This window comes from Paracoccidioides lutzii (assembly GCF_000150705.2).
Source record: "Paracoccidioides lutzii Pb01 unplaced genomic scaffold supercont2.65, whole genome shotgun sequence".
NCBI classification, from domain to species: domain Eukaryota; kingdom Fungi; phylum Ascomycota; class Eurotiomycetes; order Onygenales; family Ajellomycetaceae; genus Paracoccidioides; species Paracoccidioides lutzii.
Genome location: NW_015441011.1, coordinates 7,199 through 22,856, shown reverse-complemented (window position 1 = coordinate 22,856; position 15,658 = coordinate 7,199). Strand labels below are relative to the sequence as shown.

Sequence of the window (15,658 nt, the reverse complement as noted above, 5' to 3'; positions counted from 1 at the left end):
AGTGTCTGACTAAGGCTGCACTAGCCTTGGTCGATTCTCCCTGTGTGTCTCGTTTTTCTGCTTCTCCCTTCAATAACCTCATATCAATAACTTCTGCTCCACTCTTCCAGTCTTCTAATAGAGTGCATTCATCATTGTTTCTCCTATATTTTGATCTTCTTTCTCTCCCTCTGACTCTTTTCTTAACTTTCTACTTTTTCCTCTCCGCGTAGACACTTGTAATCAATTCTCCCCCCTTACCCCTGGTACCGCCTCCTTACTTATTTTCTCGCTCATTCCCCCCCTGGATTTCTATTACCCACCAGCATTGCATTCTTTTGGGCGGACATTTCTCTTTTAAATTTCATATCTCGGCCCCAATACAACTTCATTCCGAAATTTCTTCTTTCTCTCTCTTGTTTTTGCTGTCGTCATGAGCGTGGGTCTCTCTCCTCCAAACTCCGGCTGATCTGGCCCATTGACCCCCAAACATCCCCCATCAACCACTCTCCGTCTCCCATATTTCTTCCTCGATTTTGTCACCCTCCCCCTTTCCTATTCCCCCAGGGCGTATTTGCTGACATGGGAGACCTTTTGGTTTGCATGGCGCATGACAGTATAACAACTATGGCGGCCAAGGCGGTGGCCAAGACTACGGCCAATACGATCCATATGCTTCCCGACCAGACAACAGATACAATAATGATGTCGAAGCCGGTGCTGGTGCGGTTGCTGGTTATGGTACGATGGTCATCTCTCTCTCTTGAATCTACTTTTGATATCCCTCCCTCTATTCCTTCCTCCTCGTATGCTCCTCAAACACTAAATAATAAAATAATATGGGAAACAGAGATGTCCTCATACAACAACAACAACAACAACAACAACAACAACAACAACAACCAAACTCATGGCTACGTTCAATCAGGTGGCGACAGGCATGCGATCCTGAACCAATGCAGAGATATCGAGCGTGGTATAGATGATGTGGACGGGTACATTGAGCAGGTCAAGGGCCTCTATAGACGCCTGCTCAGCGACGCGGACCCCGCCCGTGAAAATACTATTCGTGCAGAGGCAGACGAGCTGGCTAGCGAGACGAAACGCCTCTATCAGAATCTCATCCAGCGCATGAAAGCCATAAAACAGTCCCCCGGATCCGGAGAGACCATGAACACTGCTCAGATCGGAAAGGTCGAGAGACGTCTCAAGGCCGCCATCACAAACTACCAACGCGTGCAGTCGGATTTCCGCAAGGGCTTGGAGGCGCAGATGGCAAGACAGTACAGAATTGTGCGGCCTGATGCTACTGATGCGGAAGTCCAAGAAGCCGTCCAAGACCCTTCGAACCAGCAAATATTTAGCCAGGCAGTGAGTACCAAAACCTCACCGAACTGCAAACATCCGGGGCGTTGAGATGCCAACCAGGGCGAGATGAGCGAATAGTGCATCATGTTTAAACTGCGATGAATTGCTAATTATACTTTTCTACTTCGTGCTACAGCTTATCCAAAGCGATCGACGCGGCGATGCCCAAAAGGTTTCTCAGATGGTACGCGCCAGACACGACGAAATTTTGAAAATCGAACGGGATCTGCTCGAGTTGGCACAGATGTTCCAGGATCTTGACACCCTGGTTGTCCAGCAAGAAGCCGCTGTCGAAAGGATCGATCAACAAGCCGAAGACGTCAACGTTAATATGCAAAAAGGTAACGAGGAAATTACCGGCGCCATCGCAAAGGCACGCGCTCGCAACAAGAAGAAGTGGATCTGTCTGGGGATTGTTGGTGAGTATATACATTAGATACTGTAACAACTTGCTAATTCATGAAACAAGCTCACTAACTGCCACGTCATGTAGTTCTTATCGTCCTTGTTCTTGTCCTTGTCCTCTCGCTCTATTTCACCGTTGGACCTGGCGGCAATAAAAAAGTCTAATAGTAAACGAAAGATCCCTGTTAGACAGTTCTTTTTTTTCTTAAAAATAAAAATAAAAATAAAAATAAAAAAAGAAAGAATTCTTACGGCCCAAGGACGAGTCGAGGGCATTGCTCCCCCGGTTCTCTGAAGCTTGAAGCCAACGAGTCACCAAACCGGCTCCCAAGTGACTTTCGGGTCGTTGATCCCACCCGCTGTCCTACCCAACACCCTAATACTTTTTCTTATTTCATCTACGCAATAACAATACCCCCCGTGTTATTACTAACGGACATATTCAGGTATCCCCCTTCCCCTCCCCCTCCCCCCCCTTTTTTTTTCTCTTTTTTTCTTTTTTTTCCCTTTTCTTTTGGTTTTCTTTTGTAAACCCCCTCCTGGCCCGTATATTTCTCTGGTCAGGTTTGTACTGATTGCACTAATTCCTTGTTTTTCAGCCTTCTTCCTCTTACCAGTGTTTTTATTTTTCCGATCAGGTGCACCATATTCCTTTTATTTGTATTGTGTCCTCTATTCTTCAATATTTTCCCCTTTACCTTTACCCGTGTACACAGCTGTCGTCATCCCCATTTCTTGATCTCTGTCTTAGTTATTTTATGTTGCAAGAGTCCTGGTACTACCGTGTCTTTATCGCGGCCCTTAAAAGACCGACACTTATAATATCGTTCCATCAGAAATTCATTTCTTTTTACATTTTCTGCTTCTTGTTTCTCATTGTCCTGCTCTGCTTTGTCTGCCTGGCATTGAAATATCTTGTTTGTATTTTGTTTATATCCTATCACACCAATTGCATTTATATTATTTTTGTTATTTCCCACAAAATTTACTTTTGGATGTATGCCTTAATGATATATATATATATATATCTAAAACCTGATACTTTTCTGCGTGTCTTGAAGGATTTGGTCATTCCGCGGCAGACCAGTAATATGTTTTAATTCCCTTAGATTTGAAATACTAAGGTTGGAAATATTGGAGAGAGCTTGAACGTGCTAGGGAATAGGACGGGTCCTGTAACGAGATAATACTGTACCCCTTCACACCCCGTCAGAGTCTTGGTCGTAGGGCAATGAATGCAATGATCCCATTTTCCTGCAAAATTACCTGATGTATCTGTGAGGTCAGGCAGGTACAATGTGATCAGTTAATGCAAAGAAACACCATTTGAAAGTATACATAACGTACAACTCCCTCCTTAAAATGCTGCATCTGCAGTACACAACCAACACTTACATGTATACATGTACGGGCATCCAGGTATGTATGTAGATGTGCAGAAATATAACAGATCCATCAGACCTGCCACTCCGCTCAGCCCATCACCCACTCCCATCATTCTCGTTCTCCTTATCCTTCTCCCTTTCCTCCTCTTCTACCGTCCTCGTCTTCAATTGCAACGCATGTATGCCGCCTTCCCGGGCCATCTCGTCCTTGAGGGCCGCATAGACCATTCGATGGCGAGCAGACTGCGTTTTTGCCACGAATAAGGGTGATGTGACCGTTATGCTGTTGGATGAATCATTTTTTATTATAAATGGCTTCGGATAAATAAATGGGAAATAGAACTAGAAGCTGCTTACTGAAAATGCGTCTCTTGCGACGAGACGCCGCGCATTGGGGCGTGATGGGCATGTTTGTGGGAGTCGTTGCGAATTATGAGGGTAGTGGGTTGAAGAGTTGTTTGGAGCTTGATACGCAGTTAGCAGTGTGTATTATTTGTAGAAACAACATATATATCTCTATAGTAAATACCTTCTTGCGGATGGCGTCTTCCACAGGTGTGCTGGACATTGAGGCTGTGCTGGATACTGAGCGGAGTTGTTTGTAAAGAGGCAGAAGGCGATTCTGGCGTAGCAGGATGGGGTGGGGCATTTGGATTTATATGTACGTATATAAGTATATATTTCTCTATATATACATATATACTACATATATACTGGTGACAAGAAAGCATGCAGCACTGTATAATTATGCTGGAATAAATATGTTGCTAACTATATAGTTATTTAACTATTAAAGTTCAACTGCTGACGGCCTTCTTTGTGCTGGGCATCTCTCCCCACAAAGTTTCCAATTGCTTGAGTGTTAAGAGGATTTAAAATTTTAACAAATCTCCTTCATCTACTCCATCAGCTTTGTTCTAATTCTCATGCTCTCAATTCCCCCTGAATTGAATAGCGATGGCATCAGCCCCATTGTTAAGATACAAACATACAACCCAATTAATTACCATTGTGCTTTGTTAGCAGCACATCCATAGTTTAAAACGCAAAAATTCAAAGTTATCAGGAGTAAATTCCGCAGCACATATATCAGCATGCCCACATCCTACGATCTAATAATATCCCTTACTCGCTCATACTTTCGCTGTCGCCCGAGACCTGCAATCACTGTGTACTCTTCATCCAACGCCCATCGCCAATCCCGCCCCTCCTCCACACTCCCCGACCTCCAGGTCTTCCGCGCCCTCGACCGCCATGATCCCAAATCAACAGCCGTTGTCCACAGCGTCTCTGGCCGTACCTTTACCTATGGAAACTTAATTGGCGATATCCTGCGCTCCAAGAGCCATCTGTTACAATGTGTATCTGTTTCAGCAGAACCTAGGAATGTAGCGTTACGCGGTGTTCCAGTTGCGTTTTTGGCGGAGAATGGTTACGACTACGTAGGTACTGCTATTTCCCAACCCTAACTCCCCTCCCCTTTTTATTTATTTATTTATTTATTTATTAAAAGAAAAAAGAAAAGCAACATAGAAGGAGAAAAAGCGATACTACATGTAGAATGGATGCTGTTGGCGATGGCAGGATATGCTAATGCTTTCTTTAACTTGCATCATAGTAACTTTGCTCTCTATCCTCGCCTGCGACGGAATCGCGCTACCCCTCTCTCCCAGCTTCCCTGCCGGAGAGCTGAGGTACATCCTGGAAAATTCGCAAACTAGCTTATTGCTGGCGACGGATAAATACAGAAAGAAGGCCCAGGAATTGCTCGAGGCGGATTTAGAGACTATTCCGTTGTTGAAAGTGCTTAATAAAATTGAACATGGCGCGGATCCGGCTGGACAGCTGCATTTTCAAGATTTGGTGGACGCACGCGGTGGAATGATGCTTTATACTTCGGGAACCACAAATCGGCCAGTGAGTGGCTTTTCCGGAATTAGTAATGACAAGATTCCTCCTAATGAAGAATAGAAAGGAGTCCTCATCCCCCAGTCAGCTCTATCAACACAAGCACAATCTTTGGTCCAGGCATGGTTCTACTCCCCTAGCGACCGATTGCTGCACCTGCTTCCCCTGCACCATATACACGGCACTCTCAATGCCATCCTCGCACCACTTCTAGCCGGTTCGTCTATCGAGTTCATGTTCCCGTTCAACCCAACCGCAGTTTGGAATCGACTTGCTGCCCCATTCCTTCCAGCCGACCAAACAAAAAGCAGCAGCAGTAGAACGGAACCAAAGGAGAAAATTACATTCCTAACTGCTGTCCCAACAATATACAACAGGCTTCTATCAACGCACAAAACCCTGCCTCCCGAAATTCAACAAGCAGCGCAAACCTCCATCTCACCCAAAAATCTTCGCCTGAATATCTCTGGCTCAGCAGCCCTACCCACCCCGACAAAAGCTTCTTGGAAAGAACTAAGCAACGGCAACATCCTCCTAGAACGCTACGGCATGACAGAGGTGGGTATGGCGCTTAGTTGCGGCTTGGATTTCGCGGACCGCGTTGACGGAAGCGTTGGCTGGCCGCTCCCCTCTGTGCAATGCAGACTCTTTGACAATGATGTCAATGAAGTCATTCGACACGGCGAGGAGATTGATGCGAATGGCCACGAGAGGGTAGGTGAGATCCAACTGCGTGGACCGACGGTGTTTAAGGAATATTGGAGGAATGAGGAAGCGACAAGGGGGGGGTTTACCGAAGATGAAGATGGGAAGGGGCGCTGGTTCAAGACTGGAGATGTTGCTGTGCGCAGATTTGTCCCTGGCTCTGGCACGGCACGGGGGGGTCAGGAGTGGTGTCGCGGCCCGCTGTATTTCATCCAGGGCCGCAAGAGCGTAGATATCATTAAAACTGGCGGTGAGAAGGTTAGCGCATTGGAGGTTGAGAGGGAGTTGTTGTCGTTGTATGTTTATGCCCCTATTCCATTCCCACTCCCCCTTTTTACCTAATCAACGACTTGCATGAGTGAGCCTCAATTAACTGAAGTATAGACCCCAAGTGACTGAAGCGGCCGTCCTCGGCCTCCCATCGCCGCAGTGGGGACAGAAAGTAGCTGCTGTCCTTGTCCTGGATCCAGACTTTGAGACCAGCACTAGTCGCAATGGCAAGGATAAACCATGGGGCATCATGGATATGCACCGCGCACTCAAGGGTAAACTGGCTGCATACAAGATCCCGTCAGAGATGTGGGTGTTAAAGGACGGCTTACCGCGGAATGCGATGGGGAAAGGTATGTTATTCTCTTCAACTCAAAGTAGAAGGCAATATCTTGCGGTATACATATTATGGATGGATTTGCTGATGGTGTAGACAGTTAATAAGAAGTCGTTGGAGAAGCTGGTTTGTGGAGATCTGCTGGAGATGTAATTGTGTCGTTTCAGGTGGTAAGGTTTGCTATGCGCTCGATGCGCCGTTATTATGGATAGAATGATAGATTTTATGATAGATACCTATATATATGAGATAAGGAGGCCAAGAATTTCTATATCTTGATTTCGATAGTTGTTTGTTAATAGAACACATATATGATGATTGACCATTTTCACGTTCTACCGTTCTCCAATTAGATGGGCCATTTCATCAACGGAGCATATATCCAGGAAATACAACATTCATATCTGACTTTAAATTTAAGAATGTTGATTCGCCGTACACTGTTCTTCTCTCAGCTACGATAAGGTGAATGTAAAAATGCCTATATCAATCATGGAAAGAGAATCACAACAAGTTCGCAAAAGAACAGTCCTGAAAGCCTCCAAAAGCTCTGGGAAAGGGAAGATTAACAAAAATACAACACCTTCAATAATAGAGGATGAAATGAACAAATAGTGCATAGCCTAATAAATTTGGGTAAGTTAATTTATCTTTAATGGAGTGGTCAATTTGAAGAAGAGTTGTAAAAAGTGGTAGATGGGTTAATGAGTATGTATATCTAAAAAAAGAGGGTGGAAGTATAAAGGGATTATTATTGTTTAAAGTGATGCATGGGTGTCTTATGCTTACTAGGAATATGGGAGCGGGTGATGGAGGAGACAGCGATCAGAACAATGAACCGTAATCGCATATCCATCTCAAATCCATCTTAACGTTTCGTCCCATGCCGTCTCAAGAACCAATGCTTCTTTCCTTTCGCAGTAACTATCATATCCATCCCCTTCATAATAAACATAAGGAATTCATTCCTCATAGGCCCTTTTACGCTTTTACCTTTCCTCTTTCCCTTTTCACGTCTGCCCGCTTCCATTGCTAATATATGTTGTCACAAGCACTTCCCCATTCAAACAGAAAACTTAGCCTTCGCCCTCGTACTCCCCGCATGGGCACTATCGGTATGGCCCGAAAACTCCAAAATCTCATTGTCTTTTAGGCGTAGCACCTCCTTAAACTTCCTGCCAATATTAAGCAGAATTTCTTTGCCCTTCTCTGCAGGACGGCCCTCTGGTGTGCTCTTGCCGACAGTCCGGGTCCACAGGCCGACTCTGTAGAAACCCTTGCGTACGTTGACGACTACGCCCATAACTTCGTTATCACCGTCGCTCTCGAGGGTTTCGCCGATGGCAGCGAGCTGGGCGTGCAGCCAGAGCTCGTCGATGGGAACGTTTTGCTTATCGCGGAAGGAGTACGACCATTTACCACCGTGCTTATTTTGCTGGTCTTCCCATTCGGGACGGACACCCTTTTTAAAGAGGTGGTAATCTGCTTTCAGGCCTAGTTTGGAGGTGGGAGTGATGTTGTTCTGTAGGAGTTGTTAAGAAAGTGATTTCCCTTATTATTTTGGCGATCAGAACTATCAACTCACGTAAATTCCCCAGAATTCCTCCACTGAGTTAAATGTCACAACCTCCTTGAGAAGTTCGTTCCAATTGTCGCCCTAAAGGCAATCGTTACCTTGGCATATTCTCGTGCTTGCAACAACCAATAACTATAAATAATAGATAGATGGATAAAAAGATATATAGATACACAGATATCAAGCCAATTACCTTCCCACTTGGCGGTTTTGTAAACCAGAGTGTCCAATCATGCATCAACGGGTGTTTGACATTGAAGTTGTTTGGATCATGGAAGACAGTGACGGTGTCGCCCGATTTTGTCTGAGCAGCTGCATCGGGAGCAAAATTCTCATCATTTACGGGGCTTTGGATCACGACCACATTCTCTGCCGTGGTAGCCATGGAGGGCGAAAGGGAGAGGGAATGTGTCAGTATCGGTGTCAGTTTCAATGTCAGTATGGAGTGAGACTGATCAGGATCTGCGCGCGGAGAGAGGGATGAGGACTTTCTCTGAAGCGAGTTGAGAAAAAACCGAGAAGGACAGAGGGTAATAAAAAGGAGGAGGTGAGGATGAAGATGAAGATAAATAATCTCAGCGACAAAAACCAAAAGATGTTGATTTTTGAGAATTGAGGTTTGACTTGGGCGGGGGAAGGTCCGACGCCACACTGAAGAAAAGAGGGAGGGTTAAAGTATTTAGAGGGGAGGGGAGAAAGAGAAAAGGGTGGCTCCAGTCTGCACCAGGCAGAGAAGAGTTATGTAGAGAGTTGGTATAGAGGTCGTCGACGGAGAGGCGAGAGGATGTTTTGTTGTTGTGGTGATCTATGTTATCCAGGATTGAGGTTGAGTTTTGGTGGTGGATTTCTGTTTCTAAAGTAGAGAAAAACAGCAAGAAGGAAAAACATTTTCATGAGATTGAACTTTATTTTTTTCCGGTCATAAATAGTCAATTCAAATTCAGCCAGACCATAGATATGTATGAATTTTTACAACAGAATCGGATTTATTGATATTTTAAATTTAATTTACATATATAGTAGGGGTAAGTAGCTAAGTATTTTTAATTTTATATATATTTATATATTTTGAATTGATTCTTACTCTGGCTATCCATTCGATATCAGAACGAACAAAAAAAAAAGGGAGTGGTATATATCCAGACAACAAAATGCAATACAATTCAAACTGCCAGCCAAAGGGCGATAATGTCTATTGAGCCACAGAATATTGAAAACCTGATATTATGATCGTTATTCCCCTTCAATACCTGAGGAGAACAAACGCGTACTTAACCTTCAGCTCCTGATGCAAAGTGTTTAACTGTACGCATGTAGAGTACACGCAGTTCATGCAGAATTACAGCCTGAGAAATTCTGTTTACTGTTTCCTACTATTGATGACGCTGAGGATGCAATTCCAGCCTGTGATAGTTTAGTAAGACATATATACTCATATAAATATAGATGGAAAGATAGAAAGGTAGAAAGATAAAGGAGATATATAAATAGAGATGCATACCAAGACTGACAATATTGACCACCAGCACGCGATGTTGCAAGGGAACAAAGGTGAAGTTGATAGCCTGAACCCATGGCCAGATCATCAGGTTGGCCTTGTAGGCGGCCCAGTAGCTGTTACGTAGTTTCTCCCTGGGATCCTTGCCCTCCATGATGGACATGGAGGAGAGGAAGGCAAACATGTGTGTTGGAGTGAAGAGCAATTGGTCACCGGCGATACGGGCAGCGAGGGTGAGTTTGGGGCTGCTCAGGATAATGTGCCGATCCATGAATTTGTACCAAGTGCTGGCTCCGGGGCCGAAGAAGGCTGTTAAAAATTAGTTAGCATTGATTTCTGTTTCATATTCCCAGTTAAGGGCAACAAATGAGAGAAGGTCCTCCGAAGAAGACATATATATATGCTTACCACCACCATACAGGACCATTCGGGCAGTGCGGGCATAGTCGTGGTGCTCAGTGTCTGCGCGGTCTACGAGTTGTTGGGCGAGAACATCTCCAGCACCGAAGAGGATCTGCCCGGCCAGTCAGCACTGAATAGGAGTTTTTCGTATGATAAAAAGACATACGGCACTCCCGACGCTCTGTGTAAGCAATGGCCTCCTTGCCAACTGGACTTGATACCTGGGAGATAATCCGTATAGGGAACAGAGCGGTTAGTTGGCTAGCTTAGTTGGGAGTTAGTCATAGATCAATCAGTTGAAGCAGACTTACCAGTGCAGCATGACGAGGGTATTTCTTGTGAATATCTATTATATATATTCTATCTATTTACCCACCCTTGACAGATACAGAAACTCATGCTTGATATCTACAGGATAGAATAGATAGACAGATCCATAGATCTAGCTAACTTTTCCCTCTTTCTCCCTTGAATTGTTGGGGATCGTCGATGGGGAGAGGTGTTTATTGCCACGCTCACCGCTTTCTCTTTTGCAAGTGCTATTACCAATTCGGCTGCGTTTTAGGGCTTAGGGCTGGGTTTTGCCGGCTCGCTTAGCACTTGCTGACTCAGCGTCACACCTCTCCGTCCTTCAAAGTCCTATCTAACGCTTCTCGAACTTCAAAAGGGACCCGTTGATAACGACGACGACGACGACAAGCAAAATCCCGCCCACCACTCGTATCTCCACCCTCACGTTCTACCTCCCTCCATTGCTCGAATCCCAGTCTAACCAGCATGGCTGACGCTCCCCGTGGTGGTGTCCGTGGAGGTTTCGGTTCGCGCGGTGACCGTGGTGGTGACCGTGGCCGAGGAAGAGGCCGTCGTGGCCGTCGTGGGCCCAAGAGTGAGGAGAAGGAATGGCAGCCCGTCACAAAACTTGGCCGTCTCGTCAAGGCTGGCAAGATCTCTAACATGGAGCAGATCTATCTGCACTCCCTGCCCATCAAAGAATATCAGATTGTCGACTTTTTCCTGCCAAACCTGAAAGACGAGGTTATGAAGGTATATATATATATATATATATATATATTTCGTATAATGCCAATGCTACCTGAGTGCAAAGAGGATGAGGGCGTAAGGGAGGGAGATGTATTGGAATGCAGCGCTGAGATTGGAATGGACAGGGTCTTATTCGATGCAAATGGGAAAAGGGGAAAATACTTTTTATATATAACTAATTCAATTTGGCTGTTATAGATCAAACCCGTCCAGAAGCAGACCCGTGCCGGCCAGCGCACCCGATTCAAGGCAGTTGTCGTTATCGGAGACTCGGAGGGCCACGTTGGCCTCGGGATCAAGACCTCCAAGGAGGTTGCTACAGCCATCCGCGCCGCCATCATCATCGCTAAACTCTCCGTCCTTCCCGTCCGCAGAGGCTACTGGGGTTCCAACCTCGGTGAGCCTCACTCGCTGCCAACCAAGGAGAGCGGCAAGTGTGGCTCCGTCACTGTTCGAGTATGTCTGCCTCATATATTCATAGTACCTAGGTATTGAAATATGTAAATGCGGAACTAAATTAACTAAATCAACACAGTTGATCCCCGCTCCTCGCGGTACTGGCCTCGTTGCCTCTCCCGCTGTCAAGCGCCTTCTCCAACTCGCTGGTGTCCACGACATCTACACCTCCTCCTCTGGCTCCACAAAGACCCTTGAAAACACTCTCAAAGCTACCTTTGTCGCCGTTGCAAACACATACAGCTTTCTCACCCCCAACCTGTGGAAGGAGACTAAGCTCATCCAGAGTCCACTGGATGAGTTCGGCGATGTGCTGAGAGAGGCCAAGAAGTATTAAGTCTGCGGCGTTTGTTTTGTGACTTGACATTTTATTTGGTTTTGGAAGGGGTTGGAGCCGTTAACGAGCTGAAATTTCCCATGGTCGCATGAAGAGATTGCATTTGATACACTACACTACCAAAAATAGCCGGATACAGTTAATTTCTGCTTCATGTTCTATCTCTTATGCTTCTCCGTATGTTTGCTTCTGAGAGGTTTATATCAGGCGAGCAATTATTCTCTTCCTGGAAATTTTCCCTTCATAAGGACTATAGATTTGTGTAAACCAGCGGCCCCGAAACTCCTTTCCACTTTGGCCTCAACCATCGCAGACTGCAGCAGCCAAATTCAAATTCAGAGTAGCTGAAAAGAAGTATTCATTTTAAGACTGAGATAGACGGAATGCGCCGGGCGGAGATATAGAAGAATAGTCCAACATTCAAGGTTCTCCGCTGCAATATATCTCAGAAAAACAACATTGTAAACATGAGACCATAAGGAATATATATAGAAAAGACATGTCCACTGTTTTCTTCTGTGGTATTTACTCGGCGATAGAATGATTACACCACAGCAGCTGTTATAAGTCAGTTGCTGTGGCAGGAAAATATCTTTCTACAATTTTTTTTTTTTTTTTTTTTTTTTTTTCACATAATTTAACCTGTCAAGGTTCTTCTCTTCTTATTTCAACTCGGCATAGAATAGAGAGTGAACCTCATCTCTTGCATTCAGAATCTACAGAAATCCCCATCTCTCCTTTTCATTGCTATGAGGAGATAAGCGGACGAAGAAGGAGAAATTAACACAGCAATGGCCTGTTACGGCTCAGGGAAGGAATTGCTTCGCAATTTGAGCGACGAGGCCGAGAGCAACAACACAAAGGCCGGCTTTTAACTTAAACGTTGGCGCCAACGCTGTCAGTACAAGCGTCAGCACTGAATCCAAAGCCAGCGCCAAAGATAAAGGTCGAAAAGGGAGGAAGATAGAGACAAAGATAGAGATAAAGGGGGAAGCAAAGACACGAAGGGAAGTAAACAGTTGAGTGAGTGCTCACCACATTTACCTCTGAATTTAACTACACTTCTAATGCATCTCCTTTTCATCCATACTTACCTGATATGAATGCTAATGACTCCATCCAGCTACAAAAAGTTCCTTGTTTCCATTCCACGGAAACAAAAACCCATTTTCGATCGCCAGAATCACCACGCCAGGGCTATTCAGGAGCTACAGCAAACGTGGGGAAAAAGTTGCGGCTTCCAAGAAACAGCGTCAGAATAGCATGAGTGACGCCCCGTCGTGTCGGCCTCGGATTCGGAATCAGTACCAAGTTTAACGTTAACAAGCAGTACTTTTAGCATCAGCATCCCCATTTGCATCAGCAAGAAAGATGTCATCAGATCGAGCACAGTCCGCCTCATCTCCGACCAAGGTGTGTGTGGGAAACATTGAGCAGCACCGACACCATCAAGATTATGACGATGACGACGATAGTGCTAACTGCAGAAGTAGAGGGTTCCTGCACTCTGCGTTCGGAAGCAGTAATAAGAAATCGACCACAGTTGCGGCAACGTATCCATCACACCATTCACACACACCATTCTGCCAGTCAATCTGGAGTTGTTCAGGGTGGATCGACCCGACCCACTTGCGCTTATTGCAGTAAGCGGCCTATCTGCCTGTTCAGGGGTGGGGAGATGTGGAATCAGTTCGAACTGGATCGTGAATCGTTATATCTTGATCTTCTCTTGCCAGTTGCAACAACGAAAATGAAGGACAAACAGGAGATGGAGGAGGGGAAAAGCAAAGATAAATGCAAGCGGAAAGAGAAAGAAATAGTCATGAATAAAGGGAAAGTCAAAGGGAAAGAGGAGGTCGAAGAGATCCCAAACGAAGAGGATAACAACAGGGGCAAAGAAAAGGTTACAGAGATGTCGCAAGGTGATGCCAATGAGAAAAGCAATTTGAAATCCAAGGAGGAAGAACAGAGCTCCTTCGACGGCAACAATGCGGATGACTTCTCTGATGATAATGATGATGATTGATGATATCATTCTTTCGCTTGAAGCTATGGCACCTCTTTGCAATTTCCGTCGCCTATGCTACCTCAAGCTCACTGGCATGAGCCAGTCATATTAAATGTATATCTGGCAGACGGTATGGCTAAACCCGAGTCTTGAAGAGTTAGAGCTGGAAATGACGCTGGAGCCGTGCCTTCGTAGTAATTTCTCTACCTGGTTATCCATCAAGGGGGGTTGGATTCAACGTCACAAGCCAGATGTATCTAGGAGCTCGTACTAGTAAGTGAAATGAAACAGGCTGTGTCAACGGAGAAGAGTAGTATTCTGACAGTCCTTTGTTCCTTCTTATTTCTTTGTTAGTGGTGACCATGGCCAAGGCACCGTCCACCGCCGTATTGGAATCGGCGACTATCTTGACAATTCGCCATCGCGTATGCTAAAAAGCGTGCGGCAATCATGGGTAGCACTCTCGTGCTGTTGCCAATCGTCAAACTCTCGCTAACAGGTTTCGTCGTCGACGCGGATCCCTATCGGCTCTTCAACCCACACCGTCTGCGCTTAATCAATTTAAGAAGGACTGCATCGATCAGGGCTTTGCACTACCAGAGCGTATGCGGGAGCAAGTGGTCATCTCTCAGCCGGAAAATGTGGCCGAGAAGGCGAAGATTGCCCGGGAAATCAAGTCTGGAGAGGTCAAGCTAATTGACCTTGGGACAAAGAAGAAGCCAGAGGCTTAAGACAGACGTATCCGCAGCTGGAGTTGTGGCAGCAGTAATCCCCACAAGCGTTTCACTAGCCCTCAGTGCACTATACTCTTAGAATAGTATTAGATGGATATATACAGATATTACATTCAATAGTTATGAGCTCAGATTCTTTCAAAGCCTGGTAGATTTCATACAAAACCTTTCCTCAATGTTTTATTATATATTACATTAACTGATCTTCTAATAATTGTTTATCAACTTCTAATATTTACACTGTTTACTGTTTACTGTTAATCAATCATGGTAATCAAATTATCAATCATGTTGAAGGCTTCAAGTGATTTAACTCTTTTGATATCAAATTATTCTTAATAAGACAGAGAATGAATGTGTAATATAATATGTTAAATTGATTCAGATCAAGAAATTTACTATATCAGCTATAGAAAGTAGTAATAGAATTATCAATATCAAATAAATATTATTATTAAAATCATCATTCAAGTTGCCAGAAATTGTTACGCTGAAGTTCTATACTGAAGCAAGTAAGAAAGAATATGAAATCAAACTAGTTTAATACAAAGATCAATTGAAGTTTTATAAAAAAACTATAAAAGATCTAGAAGCTGTTCAAAGCTTGATCTTTATAACTATCAATAAAAATCATTTTTATCATATAATAAATGTCAAAATTACAGTAAAGACTTCGTTAACTTTTAATCAATATTTATTATTAACTGCTGCTAAGAGAGTGACTGAAGTCTAAAAATATTATAACATATTTTACAAAGTATTGAAAAACTAAAATCTAATTAATTAATTAAATGATTGATTAATTAGTATAAAAGATATATAAAAAGCAGATATTGAAATTATACTTAATAGGAAAAAAGATTTAATCAATATAAATATATCAACTTATTTCTCATATACTAAAATTTAAATTCATATGAAAAATAATCATATTTTGAAAAAATTGATAAAAAGCTTCAAAAGATAATATAATAATATTAAAAAAATTATTTAATGATAAGAAGTTATTTCAATTCTTTTCTATATTCATAATTAATAAATTAAAATCATTATTGAATGATAAAAATATTAACAATATTAAATAAAAATTTTTATTAAAGTATATTTGTGACTGAAATTATTTTTGATCATAATACTATTATTTGAATCTAGTCATCAGATTATCAAACTATTAAAAATTAAATAAAATTTGTAAGAAAATTAATAAAGTATTAAAAATAAATTTGATACTATAAAAATATATAGACTA

At 43.5% G+C, this 15,658-nt stretch overlaps 8 protein-coding genes across 8 annotated transcripts; 5 read left to right on the top strand and 3 right to left on the bottom strand.

The window, feature by feature from the left end:
* Positions 1–606: 606 nt before the first annotated feature.
* Positions 607–1,917, top strand: PAAG_09048 (hypothetical protein; the record flags this gene model as incomplete). Its single annotated transcript, XM_015846720.1, has 3 exons — positions 607–1,350; positions 1,484–1,766; positions 1,841–1,917. The coding sequence occupies 3 exons, from the start codon at positions 607–609 to the stop codon at positions 1,915–1,917; spliced, it is 1,104 nt and encodes a 367-aa protein (XP_015701762.1).
* A 1,316-nt stretch (positions 1,918–3,233) lies between these two features.
* On the bottom strand, positions 3,234–3,786 carry PAAG_09047 (hypothetical protein; the record flags this gene model as incomplete). The annotated part of the gene is made up of 3 exons (XM_002789000.2): positions 3,234–3,420; positions 3,495–3,601; positions 3,667–3,786. 3 exons carry the CDS (start codon positions 3,784–3,786, stop codon positions 3,234–3,236), a joined length of 414 nt encoding a protein of 137 aa, XP_002789046.1.
* A 445-nt stretch (positions 3,787–4,231) lies between these two features.
* PAAG_09046 (2-succinylbenzoate-CoA ligase) lies at positions 4,232–6,510 on the top strand (the record flags this gene model as incomplete). The annotated part of the gene is made up of 5 exons (XM_002788999.2): positions 4,232–4,583; positions 4,756–5,054; positions 5,109–6,046; positions 6,135–6,373; positions 6,458–6,510. The coding sequence occupies 5 exons, from the start codon at positions 4,232–4,234 to the stop codon at positions 6,508–6,510; spliced, it is 1,881 nt and encodes a 626-aa protein (XP_002789045.1).
* Positions 6,511–7,420: 910 nt separating this feature from the next.
* On the bottom strand, positions 7,421–8,318 carry PAAG_09045 (eukaryotic translation initiation factor 4E-1; the record flags this gene model as incomplete). The annotated part of the gene is made up of 3 exons (XM_002788998.2): positions 7,421–7,879; positions 7,943–8,014; positions 8,127–8,318. The coding sequence occupies 3 exons, from the start codon at positions 8,316–8,318 to the stop codon at positions 7,421–7,423; spliced, it is 723 nt and encodes a 240-aa protein (XP_002789044.1).
* A 975-nt stretch (positions 8,319–9,293) lies between these two features.
* On the bottom strand, positions 9,294–10,155 carry PAAG_09044 (hypothetical protein; the record flags this gene model as incomplete). The annotated part of the gene is made up of 5 exons (XM_002788997.2): positions 9,294–9,337; positions 9,435–9,740; positions 9,840–9,945; positions 10,000–10,054; positions 10,145–10,155. The coding sequence occupies 5 exons, from the start codon at positions 10,153–10,155 to the stop codon at positions 9,294–9,296; spliced, it is 522 nt and encodes a 173-aa protein (XP_002789043.2).
* Positions 10,156–10,610: 455 nt separating this feature from the next.
* PAAG_09043 (40S ribosomal protein S2) lies at positions 10,611–11,667 on the top strand (the record flags this gene model as incomplete). The annotated part of the gene is made up of 3 exons (XM_002788996.2): positions 10,611–10,877; positions 11,073–11,330; positions 11,410–11,667. The coding sequence occupies 3 exons, from the start codon at positions 10,611–10,613 to the stop codon at positions 11,665–11,667; spliced, it is 783 nt and encodes a 260-aa protein (XP_002789042.1).
* Positions 11,668–13,038: 1,371 nt separating this feature from the next.
* On the top strand, positions 13,039–13,693 carry PAAG_09042 (hypothetical protein; the record flags this gene model as incomplete). The annotated part of the gene is made up of 2 exons (XM_015846719.1): positions 13,039–13,220; positions 13,258–13,693. 2 exons carry the CDS (start codon positions 13,039–13,041, stop codon positions 13,691–13,693), a joined length of 618 nt encoding a protein of 205 aa, XP_015701761.1.
* Positions 13,694–13,787: 94 nt separating this feature from the next.
* Positions 13,788–14,406, top strand: PAAG_09041 (hypothetical protein; the record flags this gene model as incomplete). Its single annotated transcript, XM_002788994.1, has 3 exons — positions 13,788–13,948; positions 14,030–14,140; positions 14,175–14,406. The coding sequence occupies 3 exons, from the start codon at positions 13,788–13,790 to the stop codon at positions 14,404–14,406; spliced, it is 504 nt and encodes a 167-aa protein (XP_002789040.1).
* Between the last annotated feature and the right edge of the window lie 1,252 nt (positions 14,407–15,658).